Source organism: Equus quagga, chromosome 5 (genome assembly GCF_021613505.1).
Source record: "Equus quagga isolate Etosha38 chromosome 5, UCLA_HA_Equagga_1.0, whole genome shotgun sequence".
Taxonomy (NCBI): domain Eukaryota; kingdom Metazoa; phylum Chordata; class Mammalia; order Perissodactyla; family Equidae; genus Equus; species Equus quagga.
Window position 1 is genome coordinate 18,564,656 of NC_060271.1, and position 22,205 is coordinate 18,586,860.

At 39.1% G+C, this 22,205-nt stretch overlaps 1 protein-coding gene across 20 annotated transcripts in view; it reads right to left on the reverse strand.

The window, feature by feature from the left end:
* The window catches only part of MACF1 (microtubule actin crosslinking factor 1), a 324,410-nt gene that overhangs the window by 39,463 nt on the left and 262,742 nt on the right, over window positions 1-22,205 (reverse strand). For 14 of the 20 annotated variants that reach the window (XM_046661294.1, XM_046661293.1, XM_046661284.1 and 11 more), the window contains 13 exons: window positions 14,381-14,542; window positions 14,016-14,186; window positions 13,226-13,392; window positions 9,797-9,956; window positions 9,115-9,441; window positions 8,100-8,184; window positions 7,325-7,566; window positions 6,441-6,647; window positions 4,949-5,068; window positions 4,400-4,507; window positions 2,797-3,015; window positions 1,614-1,817; window positions 873-881 (listed from right to left, as the gene is read on the reverse strand). In XM_046661294.1, the coding sequence (XP_046517250.1) occupies window positions 873-881; window positions 1,614-1,817; window positions 2,797-3,015; window positions 4,400-4,507; window positions 4,949-5,068; window positions 6,441-6,647; window positions 7,325-7,566; window positions 8,100-8,184; window positions 9,115-9,441; window positions 9,797-9,956; window positions 13,226-13,392; window positions 14,016-14,186; window positions 14,381-14,542 (2,181 nt within the window). The remainder of the gene's footprint in view (window positions 1-872; window positions 882-1,613; window positions 1,818-2,796; window positions 3,016-4,399; window positions 4,508-4,948; window positions 5,069-6,440; window positions 6,648-7,324; window positions 7,567-8,099; window positions 8,185-9,114; window positions 9,442-9,796; window positions 9,957-13,225; window positions 13,393-14,015; window positions 14,187-14,380; window positions 14,543-22,205) is intronic. The other 6 variants (XM_046661299.1, XM_046661298.1, XM_046661297.1 and 3 more) reach the window with 1 other exon arrangement.

The following is a 22,205-nucleotide window of genomic DNA, read 5'->3' on the forward strand; positions in this document are numbered from 1 at the left end:
GGCATAAATCTACTACTGCTTAGGATAACCTGTGCTCAGCCTAGCCTGTTGGCTGTCAAGTATTGGGTTTGGCTAAGAAACTGTTTGGGTATGGTACACCACAGCCGGCCCACCAGAAAAAGAAAGCACATGTTTATTTGAAAAATCAAAAAGATATTAAGTAATATACCAGAAATCAACTCAAATCATTAGTGCTGCCACAATACTTCCCCTATTCCAACCAACGTGACGAGAAAGGGACAAGACTATGAAACTGGTGAGTCTGTGTGTCAACATCTCAGATGACAGTTGCATGCAATACATTAGACCAACAAGTTAGAAGCCCTCTACCAACTGTGTAAATGAATGGGAAACTCAACATGCTACATAACTTGGAGTTTAAAAGTATCATGGCATGCAATTTAACAACCCACCATAAATAACAGTAAGAAAGGAAAATGCTAGCATGATGAAAGGTAATCAAAGAAGGCCAAATCTAATGTTATTCTAAAAGAACAATTATCTTTCCACTTTTCTGATACTTTGAATAACATGCCTAAAATTATAAAATTTTCATTTATAATCTGAAGCAGAGAGGGGAGAAAAGGGAGCAGAACAGATAAGTTTGGTCCCTAAAAAAGCTATCTAAAACCAACTCTGGATTCATTAATTAAAATAAGGCTTGTCAATTGTAAGTGTCCTACAGGAAATAACGTGGGATTTTCTTCCCATCACTCCTTCATTTCTAGGTTCTGCCCCAAATGACACTGGCATAATAAACTGCACTAATAAAATTTATTCCACTAAAGTTAAGTGAAATTTCCGTATAGGTAATCCTCTCAATTCTCAGCTTCATAAGAACACCCTAATCCCAATGGGGGTGGGTACCTTACCTCTGTAATCTGTAATGGTGGGCGCAGTCAACACAACAATGAAATGTGACGATGTGGGGAAGACAGGAGCAGGCAGCAACAACACAAAGTAACACATTCCACAATGTGAGTGAGAGATGGGACGGAAGGTGGGGGGAAAAACTTGAGTAAGTACAAATATTAACCAAGAATATTGACTAAACATAGGAATAAAATACCCAGACATGACAAAAGTATCACTAATAGTAATATATTAGTTGAAAAGTATGTAGTTACATGCTTTAAACTCCACTGCTGGTGGTTCATGTTTCTCTGACTCTTACTTCTCCCCACTCAAGCATCTTGCTCTGAACTAGGAGCTAGCTGGTGGCCTCCTGAGGAAGAAAACTAATGTGCTGTCTTCTAAATCTTGAAAATAATAGGCATAGTAGGAATCTGACTTTTTGTGAGGCATTTGTTGCTTCAAGAGGAATTTACCCAAAATCATCCCTGCTAAAGGATCATCACAATATAAAGTTTTCAAGGAAGCTGTCAACAGACAATATAAACCAGCCAAGATGCATTTTACCCTCCTTACAGGGTCAGTATACCAATGTTTCTTGGAATGAAAATAAAGAGAGGCAAAGGTTCCTAGTCTATTGATAATGTATCATCAGCATGCTGGTATAGACATTCCTGAGTGGAGGCATACCTGATACAGAAACCTCTCGCTTAAACTAAAGGACAGTTGAAGGTTACATGAGTTTAAGACAACACACATACCTGAGCCGACTGGGAAACAGCCTCGTCCAGGGCCAGCGCCCGCTGGCGCACCTCCTCTTTTATTTGGGCATACATGTTTTCTGCTTTTTGGTATTTTTCTTCTACCATTTCCCCCTCTTCAGGGTTTAACTCCTTTAGTTGTGGGCCTATCTTCAGCAGCTTATCAATATGAGGTTTGTGTTCAGCAATGGATTCCCTTAATTGCTACGTAAAAAAACAAGGATTACAATAAAATGAGCTTTTTTATACCAGTTTATTTGCTTAAATACTTTGATCAGAGCTCACAGCAACTTTGAAAGGAACAAATCTAATTGCTAAAAACCAGCAAGTCCCAGCATCTCACCAATTATGGAAGGAAAAAAAACCCATCTAAGTCTTGGTCTCTTGAAACTACCTAATCCTGTTAATTTTCAAAAGCCAGTTCAGGCGTCCTATCACCCAAGAAGTCTTCCCGGACACATCCTCTCTGACTCTCCCCCACAGTACAAATTTATTCCACCCTCTTCTGCACACATAAATGCTTCTACGTACCATACTGTAATTTACATGGTTTAATATCTGTTTCCCTCTCCAGACTGAGAGACACTAAGCATGACAAGGTACAAATAAGCAACATTTCTGGTAATCCATCCACTCCTTGACTTTACTGCTGGCTACTTTCAGTTTACATCCTTCCATTTACAGGAATACAGAGATAGGAATAGGCACAAGCCATAAACCACAAATAAGATAAACATTAAAATATCTTTCACGGTAATACCTTTAACTGAAGTGTCTGCAAATTTCCCTTTCATCTTAACTATGTGCAGCGAACGCTCTCTGACATTCCTTCCTGGCTCTCACTCCAGTTGGGGCCTAACTAAATGGAAAGAACCCAACGCCAACTCTAACAACACCCCACTGTCCCTGGAAAGATTTTAAATTCCCTTGAGGTTTACTTAGTTTTTCACTTCTGTAACACCCAGGCTTCTGACATCTTCATCTTATTCTTTGACTCATATTAAGGACAAAGGAAATAATTCAGATATGTATTTTTATGGTGCAAAGAAATTCTAACTGATAAAGAACTAACTTCATAACATAAACTTACACCTGGTAGGCACCAATAAATGTGTTGTTTTTGAATAAATTGTGAAGCCCATGTTCAGGTCTGCGATTAAACAAAACTTGGCAGGCTCCTTACCCTCATTTCCTCTTGCTGCTGCCTGAGCTGCTCATGATCAATAGCTGGAGGAGGTAATTGTGCTATTAGCGCTCGAGTTTCTTCAATCCAGGGGCTGAGCTCTTCATGAGTTTCCCAAAACTGGTTCACCAAGACCTGCGCCCGTTCTAGGCGGGCATAACGCTCGGAATTGAGCAGACTAATGGCTTCATATTGCTGTATTAGAGACTCTGTCTTTTCCTATGAACAACAATAAAAAGTGTAAATATTATTACTTCTTTTAAGAAAAAATGTACATTAAAAAGTCTAAAGGAACACACACTAAAATGTTAAAAAAATGGGTTAATCTAGTAAGATTACAAGTGATTTTTATTTTATCTGAATTTTCTAATTTTCCTATCAAAGTATTATTTCTAGAATTTTTTAAATATGAAAGTAGTTTCAAAGATAGTAAAACAGACAAGCACAACACAGCAAAATTAACCTTTTAGTGATGACACACAACTTTAGATACAGCATTATTACAATGGGTTAGTTTAAGACTGAACATCTCATGGGCTATGATAGTCTTTGTCCGTCAATTTTCACTGGTCTTTTTTCCTCATAAAAAAGTTTCCACAAACTTGGCATTTATTTTTCATATGTTTAGGGTGAATAGCTTAATCAATTTATGAAGATTTCTGAGGAAACAGTGGCTAACCATACCCTTTACAAAAAACAAATAAAACTGGTCTACAAACTAACTCCCTTGGCCAACCCTTTTAGAAATGGGTATGATCTTTTAGAAGGGTCTGAACAAGGAATTAATATCTGCACATGGTTCTGAAAAATCTATCACAGATACCTGGAAAGGTAACTCAAAGATCACTCCTTATGGACTGAAGGTAAGTAGCAATTCCTGTTATAAAGAAGATGGATTTGCAATATATTTCACATTATGCAATATGACTGTTTAGATATTTGTGAACACAGGGTTAGGAGCCTGAATTCTCCAGAACATCAAGTTGGACTCTAATACCACTATCAGTAATAGAGGGGGAAAAAATCTTAAACTATCATTTTCTTTTCTTTTTATTTTTTTTAGGAAGATTAGCCCTGAGCCAACTGCTGCCAATCCTCCTCTTTTTGCTGAGGAAGGCCGGCCCTGAGCTAACATCCATGCCCATCTTCCTCAACTTTATATGTGGGATGCCTACCACAGCATGGCGTGCCCAGCGGTGCCATGTCCGCACCCGGGATCTGAACTGGCAAACCCCGGGCCACCGAAGTGGAACATGTGCATTTAACCACTGCGCCACTGGGCCAGCCCCTCTTTTTTTTTTTTTTTTTTTAAAGATTTTACTTTTCCTTTTTCTCCCCAGAGCCCTTGGGTACACAGCTGCATATTTTTTAGTTGTGGGTCCTTCTAGTTGTGGCATGTGGGATCCTGCCTCAGCATGGCCTAGATGAGCAGTGCCATGTCCATGCCCAGGATCCGCACTGGCGAAACCCTGGGCCGCCGAAGTGAAGCGTGTGAACTTAACCACTCAACCATAGGGCTGGCCCCCTAAACTATCATTTTCAATTGTACTTCTGATTCACCATGATCAAGACAAGAAATAGTGAATAAATAAATGTAATTCACCTGTAATACAGCTTTTTGCTCCTCCCCACACGTGCCAAAGATTTCACCACGATGACTGAAGAGTTCATCCATTGAATCTTTGTGTCGAATGATGTCAATGGAGAAAGCCTTTGAAAAGGAAAATATAGTTAAGAAGTAAAAGGCCCCCAAGCATGTGTTAGTGAAAAGCTACACACAACCTATGAAAAATTCCTTGCTTTAATAAAGCCACATCAAAAATTGTTCTGACAGAGTCTGACACTTTGCTTATCCACACATCTTCAATGCTTATCTTTTAGTACCTTACAAAATACCTTCTCTCCTAAAAATCATCCAGAAAATTGCTAACTGTTCTTTCCTGGATTAAAGGGCCTTTTTCTCCCTTTTCACAAAGCAAAAAATCTCTTTCTTATCCTAACCAAATATTTATAAAATTAATCTCTATCCACCATCATGACATTGAATCATCCCACTTGACTTGGGATAGCCAGAAACTCTCTCCTAGTCACTCTAAGCTACAGATGATTACACTTGCTCAGGGCACAGTGGACACATCAGTGTTATACTCACCTTCTGTACTTGCAGCTGAGCTGTGGTCTGGTCCTGTTCCAGGCGAATTGGACCCAGGGCCATCAGTTTCCGTTTTGTTTCAGCAACCCAAGCTAGTTCTGCATCAGCAGCTTGCTCATACTAATAGACATATTGAAGAAAAGGAACAAATTACATAGAGCCAAGGTCCTCCTTCTCAGAATTATAATTTATTCAACACAGACCTGGATTTTCAGTAATACAGTTTATATCTCACTAAGTAAAGCCCAAACTGGGGAGAATTTCATTAAATCACAAATCAAGATGTAGACAATTTAGAACTGATTTTATACCTCAACAAATATGAGTTGATCCTATTTCAACTTCTTCAGAAAGAAGTTCCAGAACCCAATTAGTGGTCCAACAGCTAGAAACAACAATGGAAACTGACACTCTCAAAAAGAAGTATACTTCTAATCAGAGTGCTTTTAGGAGACTGTGTTCTCTTCCTGTTAATCCTCTTTCTTACCCATAGACTGAACAATAGTTTTAGTCATATGTTTAAATATAAACGTAACATGGCAGCAGACAGCTGAGTCAACTTAACTTCGAAATACTTACTCAGCTCAAGAAGTGTACGACCCCACGAGAACACCAAACCTTTCAACAGTTAGGCAATAACAAAGGAAAACCAAGAACATGTTGTGCTGTTCATGTGACTGCTGTTTGATGAGGGTCCCTCAATCGTTTATCTCTTTCTATTCAACTCTGCCAACCTACGCTAATATTTAAGGAGAAAAGTAAGTTTCTCCTAAGCACGATAAATTTCATACTGAAATACCCGGCCAAGACTAGGGACATCAATGAAAACATATTGGGGATGCACTTGGAGTTACAGCAAACTTTTGTGTGGTTTACAAAGCATTTGCTTATCACTATGAAGTCAAGGAGGCTTTTTGTATTAATTTATTTCCTGCACCATGGCACATTAATAGGTGCATATCCAGATACAAAGAAAAACAAATAACTTTCCAGAAAGCAGCAAGGAAAAAAGATCGAGGGAAATATGACACCTGTGTTTACTGGGAGGGTTTTATTTTGGATGGCTCTGCTATTTCGGTTAGCATATTTGATAGCAATTATAGTTGCTGGTTCCTTCCCCTCTTCCATCTAATGCTAAAACAGTTGATTATGTCAAACTAAGATTGTGATACATTTAGACCGTTTGGGTCTAGATATCATCTACTCTCATTACCATCTGCCTCTTAGAGGGCATTAGCTAAGAAGAGGGCTCATAAAGATTCTTCTCCAAGTTCTCTACTCACAAAGATCAAGTATTTTGAGTCAAACTAGATCCATCCTCACATACCTTTACCCAATCACTTCTTACCACTGAAATAATATGTTGTATCAGATTTAACTTGATCTCATTACTCCTATTTCTGAGCCTGTATTTATGTGGGTCATAGTTTTGTACCTCACACATATACCCCTACTGCCTAAAACATTAAAGCAGGAGTATTATAAACATTACCTGTTGTGATCTCTGAATAGCAGCATCAATTTCATCCACCCTTTGTCCAATAGTGTCACTGACCAGCTTGTACTGCTCGTTGGCATCGGACACAAGTTTATCCAGCCCTTCTCTGGCTCTCCAGGGCACCAGCTCTAAGAGAGCACGGCTCACTTCATTCACTGTGTCCAACACCAGCCTGTGCTCCATGACCTCCTTCTTTAATTCCTAAGGAGGGGAAAAAAGTTTTCAGGCCATACCTTGCTAAATTAAGCACATTAGCAGCTGTGCGGGGTGAAAAGTGCTATCTCTACCACACATCCCAGCAGGGCTCTGACCTCCTTCCTTCACTTATTTTTTTCTTGTCTCAGATTTTTCAGTCATTCCACAGCCTGACTTTAGGCTTAGCTGCTGCTTAGAACTGTGAGTCTTGACCCAGACTGTCTCTGGGTAAAACAAATAGTGCTGCTTTCTTTTTTCTCTGTACTTCAATAGAAATGATAAATAATGCTTTAAACCATAGGCATTTAACTCAACAAGCACCTGCACAGTATTTCTGTACATTGAGAACTACACTAGATCCTACAGAGAATCAAACATAACCATGAAGCACTCTTTAGAGAATGAATCGTGAAAGCAAATGCTAAAATGTTACACACGAAGCAAACTTCCTAGGGATTGGGATTCAATCTTTTTTCTTCTTCAGCCCATAACAGGTGGTCTTATTTGGGCCGGCTTTATGTAAAATCTTATTGTCCACGAGTAAACAAGAAAGGAGGTAGGCAGAAATTTTTGGTTCAAATTTAAGGTAAAGCTAGTTGGTGATGAAACTTAAAAATCTGAACCTAAAGATTCTGACTCAAAGGAAAACTTTTTTCCATTTACAGTGTGAAATGACAGCTCACCTTCTGTCTTTGCTGAAACTGGGGTATTTGCTCTCCTGTGGGAGACTGTCCTCCACTGGTTGCCAGTTCCTCCTCCACCTCCCTCAGCCACCCGGTCAGTTCCTCATAAGTAGACTGGAACTTGGTGGCCAGCTGCCGGGCTTGCTCTAAAGTTCTGAGGGCCTTGGAGCTAGTGACTGTGATGTCTGCATAGCGAGTCTTTATTCCGTCCAGCTTCTCTTGGATAAGCAATACTTCTTCACCTGTGGGAGACAGCACACAATTATTCATATTTAAGAGGACATGAGGGAGTCCCTTTCTGGGTATGAGGAAGTCCCTTTAATCCCCCTTTCTTCAAATCAGAGCTTCAATTTTATACAGGAGCTCTCTCTATCATAGTGATTTCACCTAGCAACTCACACTAAAGGAGGTGGGAAATAAATCTTTCAAGTGATAAAAGAAGCCACTTCTGAGATTATTAAGATCTGACTTGGTCTGCAGGTGTTTCTAGATGTTCCCAGTACCTTTCAGTGAATGCTGGCATTTGACATATTGAAGGGCAGGGGGAGTTATCATCTATAATCAGATGTGAGACAACAAAGCTTCTAGTTTTTAAAAGATTTAACAGGAAACAGAAACCCAGGCAGCCAGCTTCCCAGGAGCACGTGGTAATAAAATCAGTGAATAGTAACCTCCTACATACAAAGCGAAGTGGCCAGTGCAGGGTGTTTATTTCTCTGGATATGCGATTGTCTGCAGACCATAGAGGTGCTAAGAGATGCACTTTTCAAAGTACCTGTGGTTTGTTTTAGAAGAGCCTGACCATTTTTAATAGCTTGATCTACATTCTTCTTTCTATTAACAATTTCTTCATTTAAAGCCTGAAAGGAAAGAATACCATTAATCCTAAAACTATGGCACAAGAAAGGGAAAGAAATGTGAGACCTTTAAGAGGCCAAATTTAAAGAGATGAATACTACTTTACTTTAAAAGTCAGGTATTTGATTCCTGCATTATCCCTTGTTATCCCATTAATTACTCAAAATAATTAAATCAGATACTTATAGGTGAGCTTTCCTTCGTAGTGGATGACAAGAGATTGAGGATTAAATTAGCTTTACCAATCTACTGGTATCTAACCTGAACCCAGAAAGGTAGAAGTAGAATTCAGCAAAAAGTCTACTATTTCCACAACAAAGAATCAGACGGAGAGTTCAAGAAGAAAGCAAGAACAGGGTAAGTTAGGATCCCAGTAACAACTCTTAATATTTGAAGTCAATGAAGCAGAAGAATCTTAGATTATTAAAAATAAAAACTGCTTTGCCTATTTTTACCATCCCCAAAGAAATTTCATAAAAATGGCAAATTTTTCTTTCTACTAAGATGACACAGAATGCCTGGAATTTGAACATATATCTAGAAATATTTTAAAAGTTACAGCTATATTACCAAACCCTGGGCAGTATTTAGGTAATCTGGCTTTGTTAAAGTACATTCTCTCTCATACAATCGCTTAAATGGAAACTGAGTAATATAGTACCTAATGATGTAAAACAGGAGGTGGAATTGAGATGGCCCCTGACTATACTCTGGATCATCTCCTAGAATTATTGATTCAGTTTGTTAAATACAAGTATTCCCACGGACTCATCAAAGAACAGTTTAGTCCTTAGCAACAAGTCTATAAATATGAACTTGTATATAAAGTTGAAATGTTTGAAATTAAAAAGAAAAAGAAGTGAAAAGAAACATAAATCAAAATTACAAAATAATTTAGTAACATAACCAGTAAGAATGGAAAACATGAATACCAGGTGATCAGCATGCTGTTTCTGCAGGACATCCTGTCTGTAATCCTTTACGAACACTGAACTGAGCTTGTCCTCAACCTCAGCCAGCCAGTTGAGCACCTCCACCTCATCCTCCCCGAAAAGCCTAGCGTTAGACAGTGCTTGTTCAAGCAGGGCTGCTTTCCGACAGCACCGGTCTTGAATCTCACAGTATCGGGCCTGCAATGAGTCTAGCTTTTCTGAGAGCACGCCCTGTTCTGCAGAGCATGTCAGGGAGGAGAGGGACTGCCCAATTTTGACTGCCTGGTGCACATCTGTTGCATGGCTTTCTATTTCTTCCTCCAGAGCCTGGAAATTCAGATGGAAAAGTGAATAACAGAAACAAAATAAATGAAAAGTAAACATAAAACAATGAATAACAAATGATCTAATGAATTAAATAATAATATAAAAAGTTCACCTACTGAAAGGCAAACATAATATAAAAATTGAGAACAAAAGCTTTTTTTTGATGGTAGCCTATTAGTTGATTTCTATTTTTACTTCAAGGATGTGAATATTCCAATTAATAATTTGACCATATTTTAAATTAAACTTAAAAAACCCCACAAAACACATTTTCTAGAACACTGCAGGCGGTTTTCTAATTTCTAGAATTTCCAATTCCAGTTGTGTGTTTCCATCTACCATAACTACTTCCTACCTTGTGCCGAATGATCTGCTGCTGTATTTTGGCAGTCTGAGTGCCAACAGGTTCTGAGTTAGCGAGCTTTTTCTCTGTGACAGATAAGAAGTCAGAAATAGGCTCAGCTGTCTCATGAAATTGTTTGGCCAGAACCAGGATATCTTCCAGCTGTTTTTGCCTACACAAATATATAGAACAAGCTGCTCAGGCAAAAAGTCACATTAAGTCTGATAACAGTACTATATTCAGTAAAGGACCCATCTTTACTAGATACATTTTAAATTTCAATAGTAAACAGAACACACTTTACTGTTTTTCTTTTTAAAGATTTTATTTTTTCCTTTTTCTCCCAAAGCCCCCTGGTACATAGTTGTATATTTTAGTTGTGGGTCCGTCTAGTTGTGGCATGTGGGATGCCGCCTCAGTGTGGCCTGATGAGTGGTGCCATGTCGGCACGCAGGATCCGAACCGGCAAAACCCTGGGCCGCCGAAGCAGAGCTCAGGAACTTAACCATTCGGCCATGGGGCTGGCCCCCACTTTACTGTTGTAAAGGTAGTCACAAGCATTGCTTTATTTTGATTCTGTCGTAACCTTGGCAAGGTAGGCAGAATAAAGATCCCACTATTACAAAAGAGCAGACAGACCCTGAAGGGTTAAAGAAAGATTTGTCCAAGTCACTCAGTGAGTAGCCATAATACAATGAAAACCAGAATCAGACCTTCCAAAGCTCTTTTTCCTATGGAAAGTAGCACCTGCACCATCTGAACACATGACCAAAATAAAGTTTAAAAGAGTCAAAAAAAAATCACCGGTCTTCATTTCTGTCACTGCTACCTTCATTTGTGAGGCAAGAGCAGAGAACATTTGAAGAGCAAAGGCAGACTATGAACTAAAAGTCTCTTCCTATCTCCCCAAATCCAGTCAGGTTTCTAGTAATTTCAAGTCCAGCCATAACTTTGAATCCAGATTAAGGCAAAAGATGATCTCAGACTAAGCTGAATTTGCAAACACAAATGGCAGCCCAAAGAACTACAGACTTTATAGCTCACTTGGAATCTTAAATCTTATTTAATATAACATCCACACTGAGCTTGGATTTCAAGCACCAGATAGATTAAAAGTAGCAAATTACAAAAGGGAAAAGAAGCCTGAATGTTGGAGGCAGCCTGCTAAAAGAGATAGAAAACAACCCCAGAACTGTATTAGCATAAAGATGAATTTTATTATTGAAATTAATAATGAAAGGCCATAATGATGACTATCAGTCATTAAGAACAGACTAAATGCAATGTCATTTCAAAAGGCCTGGGGGTATATGATATACTTTAGTTCAGCAAACCTTTACTGAACACATACTTCGTGCCAGGTCCTACGCTGGGTACCCTGGACAAACTAATTTTAATAAGAAATGATTTAAATATAAAGATTTGCCATTTTAATTATCTGGAAATTCAATTAAGTTTAAATAGAAAGAAAAAAGTATTTCTAGATGCTATTTTTAAATGTCAATGTAAAGTATAGAATTTCCTTTCTTAGTTTATGCCAGCTTTCAAAATACATCTTTAATTAAGACAACTAAGACATATAATCTTGAAGATTATTAAACTAAAATTTCATTTAAAAAAAGTGCCACTAATTTCTATGTCTTTCTGCCTCATCTCTGATTTTGGAATCTGAAAGTCTGAAGAACTCAATGTAATAGGATTTGGGGTAGCAAAGAGAAACGCTAAAATAATTTAGAGGCATCAAAAATCCAACATTAAAGAATTGAAATAAAAGATTTTTGGATATAAAAATGAAGCTGCTCTTGGTATTTCTCTTTAAAATATTGGCCCAGAAGCTTTGTTAGACTAAGAGGATGGAAGCAGGTGGGGTAGAAGGAAAGAATCATAAAAAGATACTTTAGAAACAGATCCTGACTTTAATGACCTTATGGACCTGGGAGATAAGTACATAAAATAATGACTATAATACAAGGTACAGATAGTTATGGCAGTTAAGAGGAAGGTGAAGTTATTCTATGCTTGGGGAATAAAGAAAACCTTCATAGAAGAATTAGGAAACTGATAGAAGATACTGAAGAATAGAATATGGCTTACTTTACCTATAATACAAGGAGTGAAAAGAATATTGGAAACTAAGAAAGGTAGGTTAGGGCCAGATGGTAGAGGGCTTTGAATGTTGAGTTAAAGGGCTTAGATTTTATTTTATAGGCCACAGGGAGTCATTAAATGTTTCTGAGCACACAAAGAGGAGAAGGCTGAGGGTAAGTGGCAGTAGAGTGATAAGTGATTAGTTAGCTAGGAAGCTACCTCAGGTGAGTCACCTCCTGTGAACTAGTCCAGGTGAGAGCTGGTAAGTCATGAACAGAGGTAGGTGAGGGGGAATCAGAGGAACGGATGGATAGGAAAGACACTGTAGAAGTAAAATGGACAGAATTTAGCATCCTGATAGATGTGGGATACAAAGCAGGGGGGAAGGTAAAAATGGGGTTGAGGTTTTAAGCCTAAGTAACTGGAAGGTTAATGGTACTGTTGGTGGAAATGGACAGAGAGAGAGAGAAGATAAAAAGTGCAATTTGGAAATAAAAAGTTGAACTCTTTCATTTTGGGTACTAACATGGGTAGGCAATACTTGGTAACTCAGATAAGAAATAAGCAAGCCATGGGTAGGTGGGAGTAAAGAGACTGAAGAGGGAGTTGTTTGAAGACTGCTGTTGGCTACCTAGAAAACCGAAAGGATGCAATAATACACAATCAACTCTACTACGCTCATGCTAATTTCTGATTAGCTGGCATTTATTCTCAAAACTGGGGACAGTATAATCCCAGAGTAAAAACATTCGTGTGACTTATTAAGCTCAAATGTCATTGGGGTAACTTATAGCTATGGAAAGAGAAAGTACTTCCTTGGAGGAGGAGGCCTGACTTTTGGCCATTTATTGAAGAAAGTCTACACTTTTGAATGTCCGTATATTGAACAGAACCACAGACTAACTCCTAGATGCAAAAACATCTAATATTAGGACAAGCTAACAGAAAAGAAATATGATAAATTTCAGGTCCAAGGATCAAAAGCATTATTTATAAATATGAAAGGAAAAAATCTGCTTTAAAAATTCAGAAAATAACTTGGCTGGATTGTAGGACTCTGCATCTGTCATTTGGAACCACAATTATACTGCAGCAGAACAACAATTCGGAGCAATGAATCTTCCAGTTCTCAGAAATTTATGGAGTACCTGAGGCTCATTTCCTGAGAATTATTATGGTTATGAGGATCATCTCTAAAAACTTATCCCTCTCCAAGATAAAAGCCATTAAATACCTTCCAAAGCTCCTGTATGAATCATCCAGGAGCTTTTAGAGCACCTCGGTGATAGCAAGTCCAAAATAGGACGAAACAAGCATTCTCTGACCCATGCCTCAAAAACCCTTTGGCCTTACCTGGCCGCTGCCTTGCTGAGCAGTCCAGTCCATCTACTTTCAAGACTCTCCAACTGTCCAGTAATTTTCTCTCTATCAGCCAGCTCAGCTGACTGGGCTATTCTGCCTCCTTCTGCTTGAAGCATCTCTACTGTGGCCTTTCGATCATCTAAGAGCCGCTGGAGCAACTAGTGAATACACAGTTAAAGAGAATGAAAAGTGGTAACACGGGGTCACTTTAAAATCTGAAATGAGGAAGAAAAAACCCAACAAAAAAATCCAAATAACCCCACCCTGCCAAACCCTAAGTTTAACTGAAGTATTTTTTTCATCCTGAGGCAAAAACATGAGACACAGCATAGTTCCTACCACCCACATAAACTTTTCATCCACTTAAGTTTTTAAATGGAGCAGTGACTGTCATTATGTGACTTACAGGGAACTTACTTTGAACCAGGAGAAAAATGCACTGAAATGGAAATTAAGCCAACAAAAAATATAGACAGAACCGTATACATGATATACAACATTATTTAGAATATTGCTGACCCTGAAAACACCATAAATCTCTTAAGATAAAAGCTGTGACTGAAATACTGAAATAGGATTGTTCAGTCCAATATAAGCCACAATAAATCAGTAGATTAAAGTAAGATGATGAAAATCAATTTCCACCTTTCTTTTCAGGATCACACAAAGTAGGTTAGGATTCTACTGAAACTCCTGAATATGCTCCTTAAACTGTAAGCAAATACGTTGTCTGCCACTCCCTACGGCTGTTACAGTTCACTGTCCCAACATTCTCACTCACCTTCTGTTCTTGGATCTGTGCTTTCACCACTTTATACTCAGCAGATGGAGGTTTCTGATTGGCTATGAGCTCCTCAGTGTCTGCCAACCAGCTGAGCAATGGCTCCAAGGCATCTTGAAACTTCCCACAATGCAACAAAGCCTCCTGCAGTTGTGCAATTCTTTGTGCAACCTGTATCACAGACACAGAGGCTCATTTTGAGAAATGAGAGAGCTTTTTAAATTTCTACTGACCCCTCTTCCCAACTACAGAATGCAACTGGTAAATTTTTATTTGTATTCAGGTTCCAGGGCAAACTTAGATTTAGATCTCTCTTCTCTATACCCTCTGTTCCCAGGACACTCTTAACCCTCATCGCCACTCACTTTTTTATTCAGCGTGTTCCATCGAGCATTGATCTCTTCCATGTCATGTTCCAAACCTTGCACATCACAGTTTTTTCCAGCACTCTGAATCAATCCCTGGCCAATTCCATTCACCTGCTGTAATTTCATCTGAAGAGGATCCACTTGTTCTTTCTGAAACATCTAGATAATTGCAAGGCAAAGATGATTTAATCTAAAGGCAGTAAGACCCTCTACACCACACAGTGCGGAGTTATTCTTGGGAGATTTATGATTTAATGAAGGAGGGCCAGGGATAAAAAGAGAAAACAAGTCATTTGCACAGGGAACTATCAAGGAAACATGTAGTTTCATACTTCAATACATCCCTCCTATGGACAAGTAATTACAGAGAGTTATGGTACCACTTAGGTCTTTAACCCAGTGACTCATGGTTTCTGTTTTTTGCTTTTGTTTTTAATCTGCTTGCTTAATTTTTAATGCAAAAAGCTATAGAGAATAGAGAAGCATCAACCTCAAGATATCATAAAAGTGATGTATATCAATTCTAAAAGGGAAGAATGATATCAATTGACTAGCATTTAAGATTAAAAATACCTTGGGGCTAGCTTTAACTGACCACTGATATATGCAATGCTCTTCTCTGACTAGGGCTAATAATTCAATTAGCCAAAATATATTAACGGTGTGAAAAATGCCAACCTCATAACTTAATCCCCCTGTGGCCATTTAACTCCGTTCTGTTCCAGGGCCACAGACCACACACAGCCAATAATCCCGAAACAGTATTCCTCTGATTACAGAGGGAAACAAGCCAATAATACTGGGAAACGTCCTTCACAACTTCAGACACATACTCTGAGTAAGATGCAGATATACATGAAATATTTTTAAAATAATGATACTGTATATCCATGTTCACCGTGAAACAATGGAATTTTAAAACAATGTGAACAAGTGTAACGAGCAATATGCATATTTTTTTCTACTACAGTTAAGCTCCATTATGACTCAGAAATTTCTAGAAGGAAACAAAGAGAAGAAAATGGCACTTTTGCCACTCTAATGGTATTAGGGAAAGAATAAAATAAACATTTGTCCCTAAGATCAGATTTCTCTCAATGTTCAGAGGATAAAATCAGCTATATTCCACTAGTCTGGATCTACTTCTATTCTTTTTTCTTCCACAAAAAGTTCCTTCAGTTTCAGTGAGACAGGTGAGTCATTAAAAGTCAAAGGATGACAGAAAGCGGAAGAGGACAAAAATAAATGTACAAGAAAATTGTAAGTTTGGGTAAGACTAATTTTGGTTCACATGAAACCACAGATCACACTAGGATTAGGAAACTGATTCTAGAAAGAATGGTCTATGGCTAGATAAGTGAGTCACTAGGAAGGAAAACCCCAGGAAACTCTGAAATAGGATGGTTACAAAGGTAATTACCAGTGGGCTTCATTTTATACCGTAATTTGATTACACTATATTTTGTTAGGCAACACTACAAGGCAGTTCTGCTAAAAATGACTGTTTTTCCAACAACATAGTTCCCAGAAAAAGCAAGTGCTATGATTCCATTTTGTAGTAAAGATGTTTTCACTGTAGAAAATCAGAGCAGAGGGAAAAAAAACAATCCCCATGTTTTAAGCTGCCTGGGTGGTGGGGTGGAGGTTGGAGAGGCAAAGCAGCAGAAAGCCAAAGGTACAGAGGGATGACGTCAAAACCACACAGAAGGGCCTCCTTTTACCCAATAATCAAATCCTGTCTCATACTCTGACATTTAAATTCTGTGCTGTCCAACAGGGTGGCCAGCAGCTACATGTGGCTATTTAAATTAACTAAAAATTCAGTTCCTCAGTCACACTAGCCACATTTCATGTGGTCAATAGCCACATGTGGCTAGTGCTTACTGTACTGGGTAGCACAGACGAATATCTCCATCTTGGCAAGAAGCCCTATGGATAGAGATGTAAACGAAACAGAAGAAAAATATATTTAAATAGTTTAATAATCTCTTTCACATAATAGAGCTGATTCTTTTTAAAAAATTTGGGGCTGGCCTGGTGGCATAGTGGTTGAGTTTGCATACTCCACTTTGGTGGTCCAGAGTTCACGGGTTCAGATCCTAGGTATGGACCTAGCACTGTTCATCAAGCCATGCTGTGGGGGCATCCCACATAAAATGGAGGAAGATTGGCAGAGATGTTAGCTCAACGACAATCTTCCTCAAGCAAAAAGAGAAAGATTGGAAACAGATGTTAGCTCTGGGCCAATCTTCCCCACGCAGGGAAAAATAAAAAGGATTTACTTTTCTTATGAACATTTCCGGCAGGAGCATTAGAGATTCCTTCCTTTGTTTCCCACCTCTGCTCTACGGATTAAGTTGACAGGGAATGGGTATTTGCCTCATCTTTTTTCAGAAGTTTAAAAATGTATGAAAACATCTCTAAATAAATACTAACTAAATATTTATTCTGAACACAAGTGAAGAGAATGTTAAAGAAAGTAAATTTGAAAACACTTGTTCCCTTCTCTCAACTCCCAAATAAAGCTGTTTTGAAAAACCGGCACTTTTACATACATTAAAATTCCTACTCCTTAGTATTTCAATGGGACTGTGCCATGTTATTAACTAACCAGTGCTGGCAGACATTTTCCAGAGCGGAACACTAGTAAAATTATTGCAAGGCTGTAAGATGCAACAGAGACATAAAACAGAAAATTTCCCAAAGAACTTAGAACACTTTTATCTTTGGTAATACCACATTTGCCCAGTTTTCTTCCTGACTGGTCTTTTTTTTGAGGTCCGTTGCTCTCTTTCTCTTCTGGACCTCCAAATGTTAGTCTTTGGGGGTGGAGATAAGGGCAGGATGTCATCATGGGCCCTCTTCTCATTCTATACTCTCTTCTAGGCAATTCCGTCCATTCCTATGGCTTTAAATATTAACCATGACAAATGCTTATGACTCTAAAATTTGTATATATATATATATATATATATATATATATATATCTCTCCTCTGAGTCTCAAATCTATATATCCAACTGCTTTCTTAATACTGCCACACAAATGAATCACAGGCATCTCAAACCTAACCATTCCAAAACTGAACAGTACCTCCTACTTTCCTCTCCCCCAAAATCTGTTCTTCCCTAAATCAACAATTTACTACCACTCCCTGCGCCCACCATTCACTCAAGTTGTACAAGGGAAGCTGGAAGCCATTCTTGATGACTCCCCCTCCCTCCCTCCCAACATAAAAGCCATTATCAGGTCTTGTTGATTCTACTTCCAAAATATATCTTGAATTCATCCAATTGTCTTCAAATCCACTGACATCTTCCTAGTCCAAGCCACCTGGACAATTGCAGTAACCTAGCAGGCCTCTCTACTCTATCCTTGATCCTCTATAATCCATTCTATACATAGTAGCCAGTGTGATTTTTTTAAAAATTTGCAAGCCATTCAGTGTTTTCCGTATTTCATGCCAATTATCATAATACAAATCACTGAAATATAAGACAAAAGAAATCAGAGATTTATAAACTCCCAAAACACTGAGAATGGTTACTGTCAGTGTGGAATGGTTTTCCCTATCCTTAAGCCAATAGCAATCTTTAAAAAATGTAAATAAAATAATTTCACTCCTGTAGTTAAAAATCTTTCGATAGCTTTTCACAGCTTTTAAGGCACAGATCCTTTCAAGGCCTTCTTTCTCAGTCCCTACGCTGCCTGACCCCTTCCTACCTCTCCAGATTTACTTCAAGATACTCTTTTGAAACCCTTGCTTGCTGTGGTCTAGCCACTTGTCCTTCTTCTAGTTCTAACGTGCCAAGCTCTTCCCAGCTCCCATTTTCTTTGTCTGGAATTTTCTTCCCTCTGACTCTTTGCCTAAGTAACTTCTATTTATCCTTCAGGTTTTAGTTTTAAAAAAGCCTTACCCTGGCACCACAATTGAAATTAAATACCCCTATTATTTCTTATCATAGCCTTTATTTTTTACTCAAAGCATTTGCCACAATTTGTAACTACATATTTATGTCATTTTTGCTTAATGTCTGCCTCCCTCACTATAGTATAAGTTCCCCATGGGCAGGGACCATGGCGATTCTATTCACTGCAGGAGCCTCAGTACTGGCACAGAGTAGGTGTGCAACAAATATTTATCCAGTGAACGAACAAATCCTTGTATAGAAAAGGTGTTAAGGAAAGCAAACAAATCCATAAGGGTTCTGCTGATCAGCTGAGCATTCAAATACTGAACTGAGATTGTGGGGCTCCTCAATTTTTGCTTAAAAAGACCTTTGCAAATTTTAATTTTATAGAATCCTTATTTTATAAAAAAGATTTTTTCTTCCATTGAACCAGTTGACTGGAAACAAGACCATGAAGTCTATAAATGAGAAGAGGGTTTAAATAACCACAGATTGCTCTCAGTGGGCCCAGAATCCCACTATAGAAATAACAAATGGGGCTGGCGCCGTGGCCTAGTGGTTAAGTTCAGCACACTCCACTTCAGCAGCCTGGGTTCAGATCCCAAGCACAGACCTACACCACTTGTCAGCCACGCTGTGGCAGCGACCCACATATAAAATAGAGGAAGACTGGCACAGATGTTAGTTAGCTCAGGGCTAATCTTGCTCAAGGAAAAAGAAAAAAAAAAAGATAACAAACAAGTTCTGGCATTTTGCTGCTTCTACCAAACTCTCTTGTTATTGTTGTTAGAATATTTTATTTCTATTTCTCCTATTTATTTTAACCACATATACATGTGTACATTTGTACACTCGTACACGTACACACAGAGGCTCTAAGCTAAATCACATTCTGGGTATAATGAACTGCCAAGTTCTAACTGTCTATGTATAAAAATGACAGCTTCAAATGCTTCTAAGGAACTCTTCTGGAAGAAATGAAATCCATACATCTCTCATCTTGGAAAACCTTTTTCTCAATAATATTTCACCAATTTAGCTAAGTCTGTATACTCATATCACCTCTATAATGCTATTTGTTTTGTTTCAATAAATATTTTCAAAATAGCCTCTCTACATTCTTATTGGTTAACAGTCCTGGCTGAGGCTATGGCTTAGATTTCCCCTTTTGTACACAAATGTAGGGATCTGCTTGCTTCCAGATATTCCATAAAGTAACCACATTTCAAAGATGATGGACAATCTTGCAGCTGGGCTACTATTTCCTTCTCCTGTCACTTATATCAGGCAATATTTCATAAAATGACTACCTCTTGCAGCTGGAAAGATCCTTAGAGATTACCAAGCCCCATATACTCATTTTGTAGATGTGGAAACAGAGAACCCAGAGACTGATACTAAAGGTTTCTCTGAATTTTTTTCCTTTACACAGATTTGACTGACTCATAAATTTAATCCCTGTATTTCATTGATTACTGCCGTAGGCTTTATACTAGAAATATTCTGTTTAATCAAGAATGCCAGTGACTGGACAAGTTACTGGGATCTGTGTGTGTCAATCTCAAATTCAGTAAAACTCAGAAAACTGAATCAAATCCATCAGAATGAAGGGTAATGCATTCTAATTTGATGGGACACTATATTACAAAATAATTGGTGAAGCCCAAGGTGACACCACCAACACTCAGCTAAGCAGGAGGATCTGTGGCAAAGTTGGCAGCTTATGGCCCACAAAAAAATGATTTTTGGAGGCCAGCCCAGTGGCATAGTGGTTACGTTCACGTGTTCCCCTTTGGCATCTCAGGGTTCACAGGTTCGGATCCCAAGCCGGGACCTAAACACCACTCTCAAGCCATGCTGTGGTGGCATCCCACATACAAAACAGAGAAGACAGGCACGGATGTTAGCTCAGGGACAATCTTCCTTAAGCAAAAAGAGCAAGATTAGCAACAGATGTTAGCTCAGGGCCAATCTTCCTCACCAAAAAAGCCCCCCCAAAAAAAGTAAGATGACTTTTCATTGCTGGTAGCTCTATGTTTAACTGATGCTCTAGCTGACTAAGGCTGCCCCGAAAGGCACTGCAATAGGGTGGATAAGGGAACCCATCTGTCTTGTAGCATCTGTGGATAGTCAGGAGATGACATTCATCCATTCAGTCAGTCAACAGTGAATGCCTGCTAAGAGGAAGGCCCTGTTTTGAGTCCCGGGGATGGTATAAAATCAAAACCACCTCTGCACTCAGTAATCCTTGACTGTATTAGATTAGATTAAACTTCTAACTCCTTCACTCCTTACCGTTGACCAAATGACACCAGGGCAGCGAACTGTAGAAAGCTCCCAATCTCAAATTCCTTTGACCAGAAGTGCTCAAGGATTTGAACACTGTTTCCAACAGTTTGCTAACACATTCTGTTTTATCAAATTAAGAACCTCAGAATCTGGGAGTTAAAGGAGACCCAGGAGGATATTTAGCCCAATTCCCTTATTTTTAAAGAAACAAGATGTCCAGGAAAGGAAAGTGACTTGCTTCAGGACACAAAATTTGACAAAATGACTAAAATGCCTCCATTTTTCATCAACATTATTATGCTTTATCCTGGCTTTAAGAAAAACACAGTTGTATTAAAAAGCTGATATTCACACATCTATATATTGCTTTCACCCAATCTGCTTTGGTGAATTCTTTCAACTAGCCAACATTTCTATTTGAAAGGGAAAGGAGACGGACATTGACAGTGATTGAAATTTTATACGTTTGGTGCTTTACGTGGGTTATCTCATTTTATCCTCACAGGGTTCTGCCTTAACAATGAGGAAATTGGAGACTCAGGACATCCAACAAAATTTTTCCAGAGTGTTTAAGAAAGTATCTCAGCTCTCACTCCAAAGCCCACTTTCTAGTCTCCACCTGACTGCTGACATCACCGATCAATAGGCAGCCTCTTGATTTAGGAAAAAATATGCTCATTGCCAATTTCAAAAGCAGAATCATCCCTTCCTGCTAATAATCTTTTTCAAAATGTAAACCAACAGTTTATATCCCTGTTTTCTTTGGCCTTGGCTTATCTCTGAATAAAAAGAGAGCACAGTTATAAAGTTTTTCACCAGATATAAGTAAGATATATCTTCCCCATAAACTCAATAGAAACACCAGAAAAGCGCACAGGTCCCAAAGAAAACCAAAGAAAGGACTATCTGTGCTCTTTCTAATCTCCACCGAATCAGAGAACTTGCAAATTCACTTTATTCTCCAGATCCTTCCCCAACAAAATGAGCAACAATTACCTCATTTGAATTTAATCCATCAGTTGCAGCCAGAGGCACTTTCCCATGCAGCACTGTGCCAGTCACCTCTTTTATTCCAAATGCTGCGGAATCAAGGTCCTCCTTGATCCACATTCCAGCGGAGGAAGCCTCCTCTAGAACAGGAGTTCCTTCTGAGAATGGCACTGAATTAGTGTGGGCACTATCTCCCAGGATGGGTACGGCAGCAGGGAAAACTTCCTCCAGAGCAGGCGCTGCAGCAGCTGGGGCAGCAGGCCCTTCTGGGGTGGGCTTGCTAACAGCTGAGGGGGCTGGTTCATCTGGGCTGGGCACTGCAGCAGCGGGGGCAACAGGCTCCTCTGGGGGGGGCACTTTAACAGCGGGGGTGGTAGGCTCCTCTGCAGTGGGCACTCTAATAGCTGGGGTAGTAGGCTCCTCAAGAGTGGACACTGCAGCAGCTGGGATGGAAGGTTCCTCTGGGGTAGAGGCTGCAGGCTCCTCTAGGATGTCATCTCCTGTGGTGGAAACTGCAACAGCCAAAAGAGTCCTCTCTGAGGAGGGTTCTGCAAGTGCTGGTACGTGCTCTGTGACCGCCACTGCAGCAGCTGGAGCAGTCCCCTCTGGGGAGGACTCTGCAACAGCTGGTAC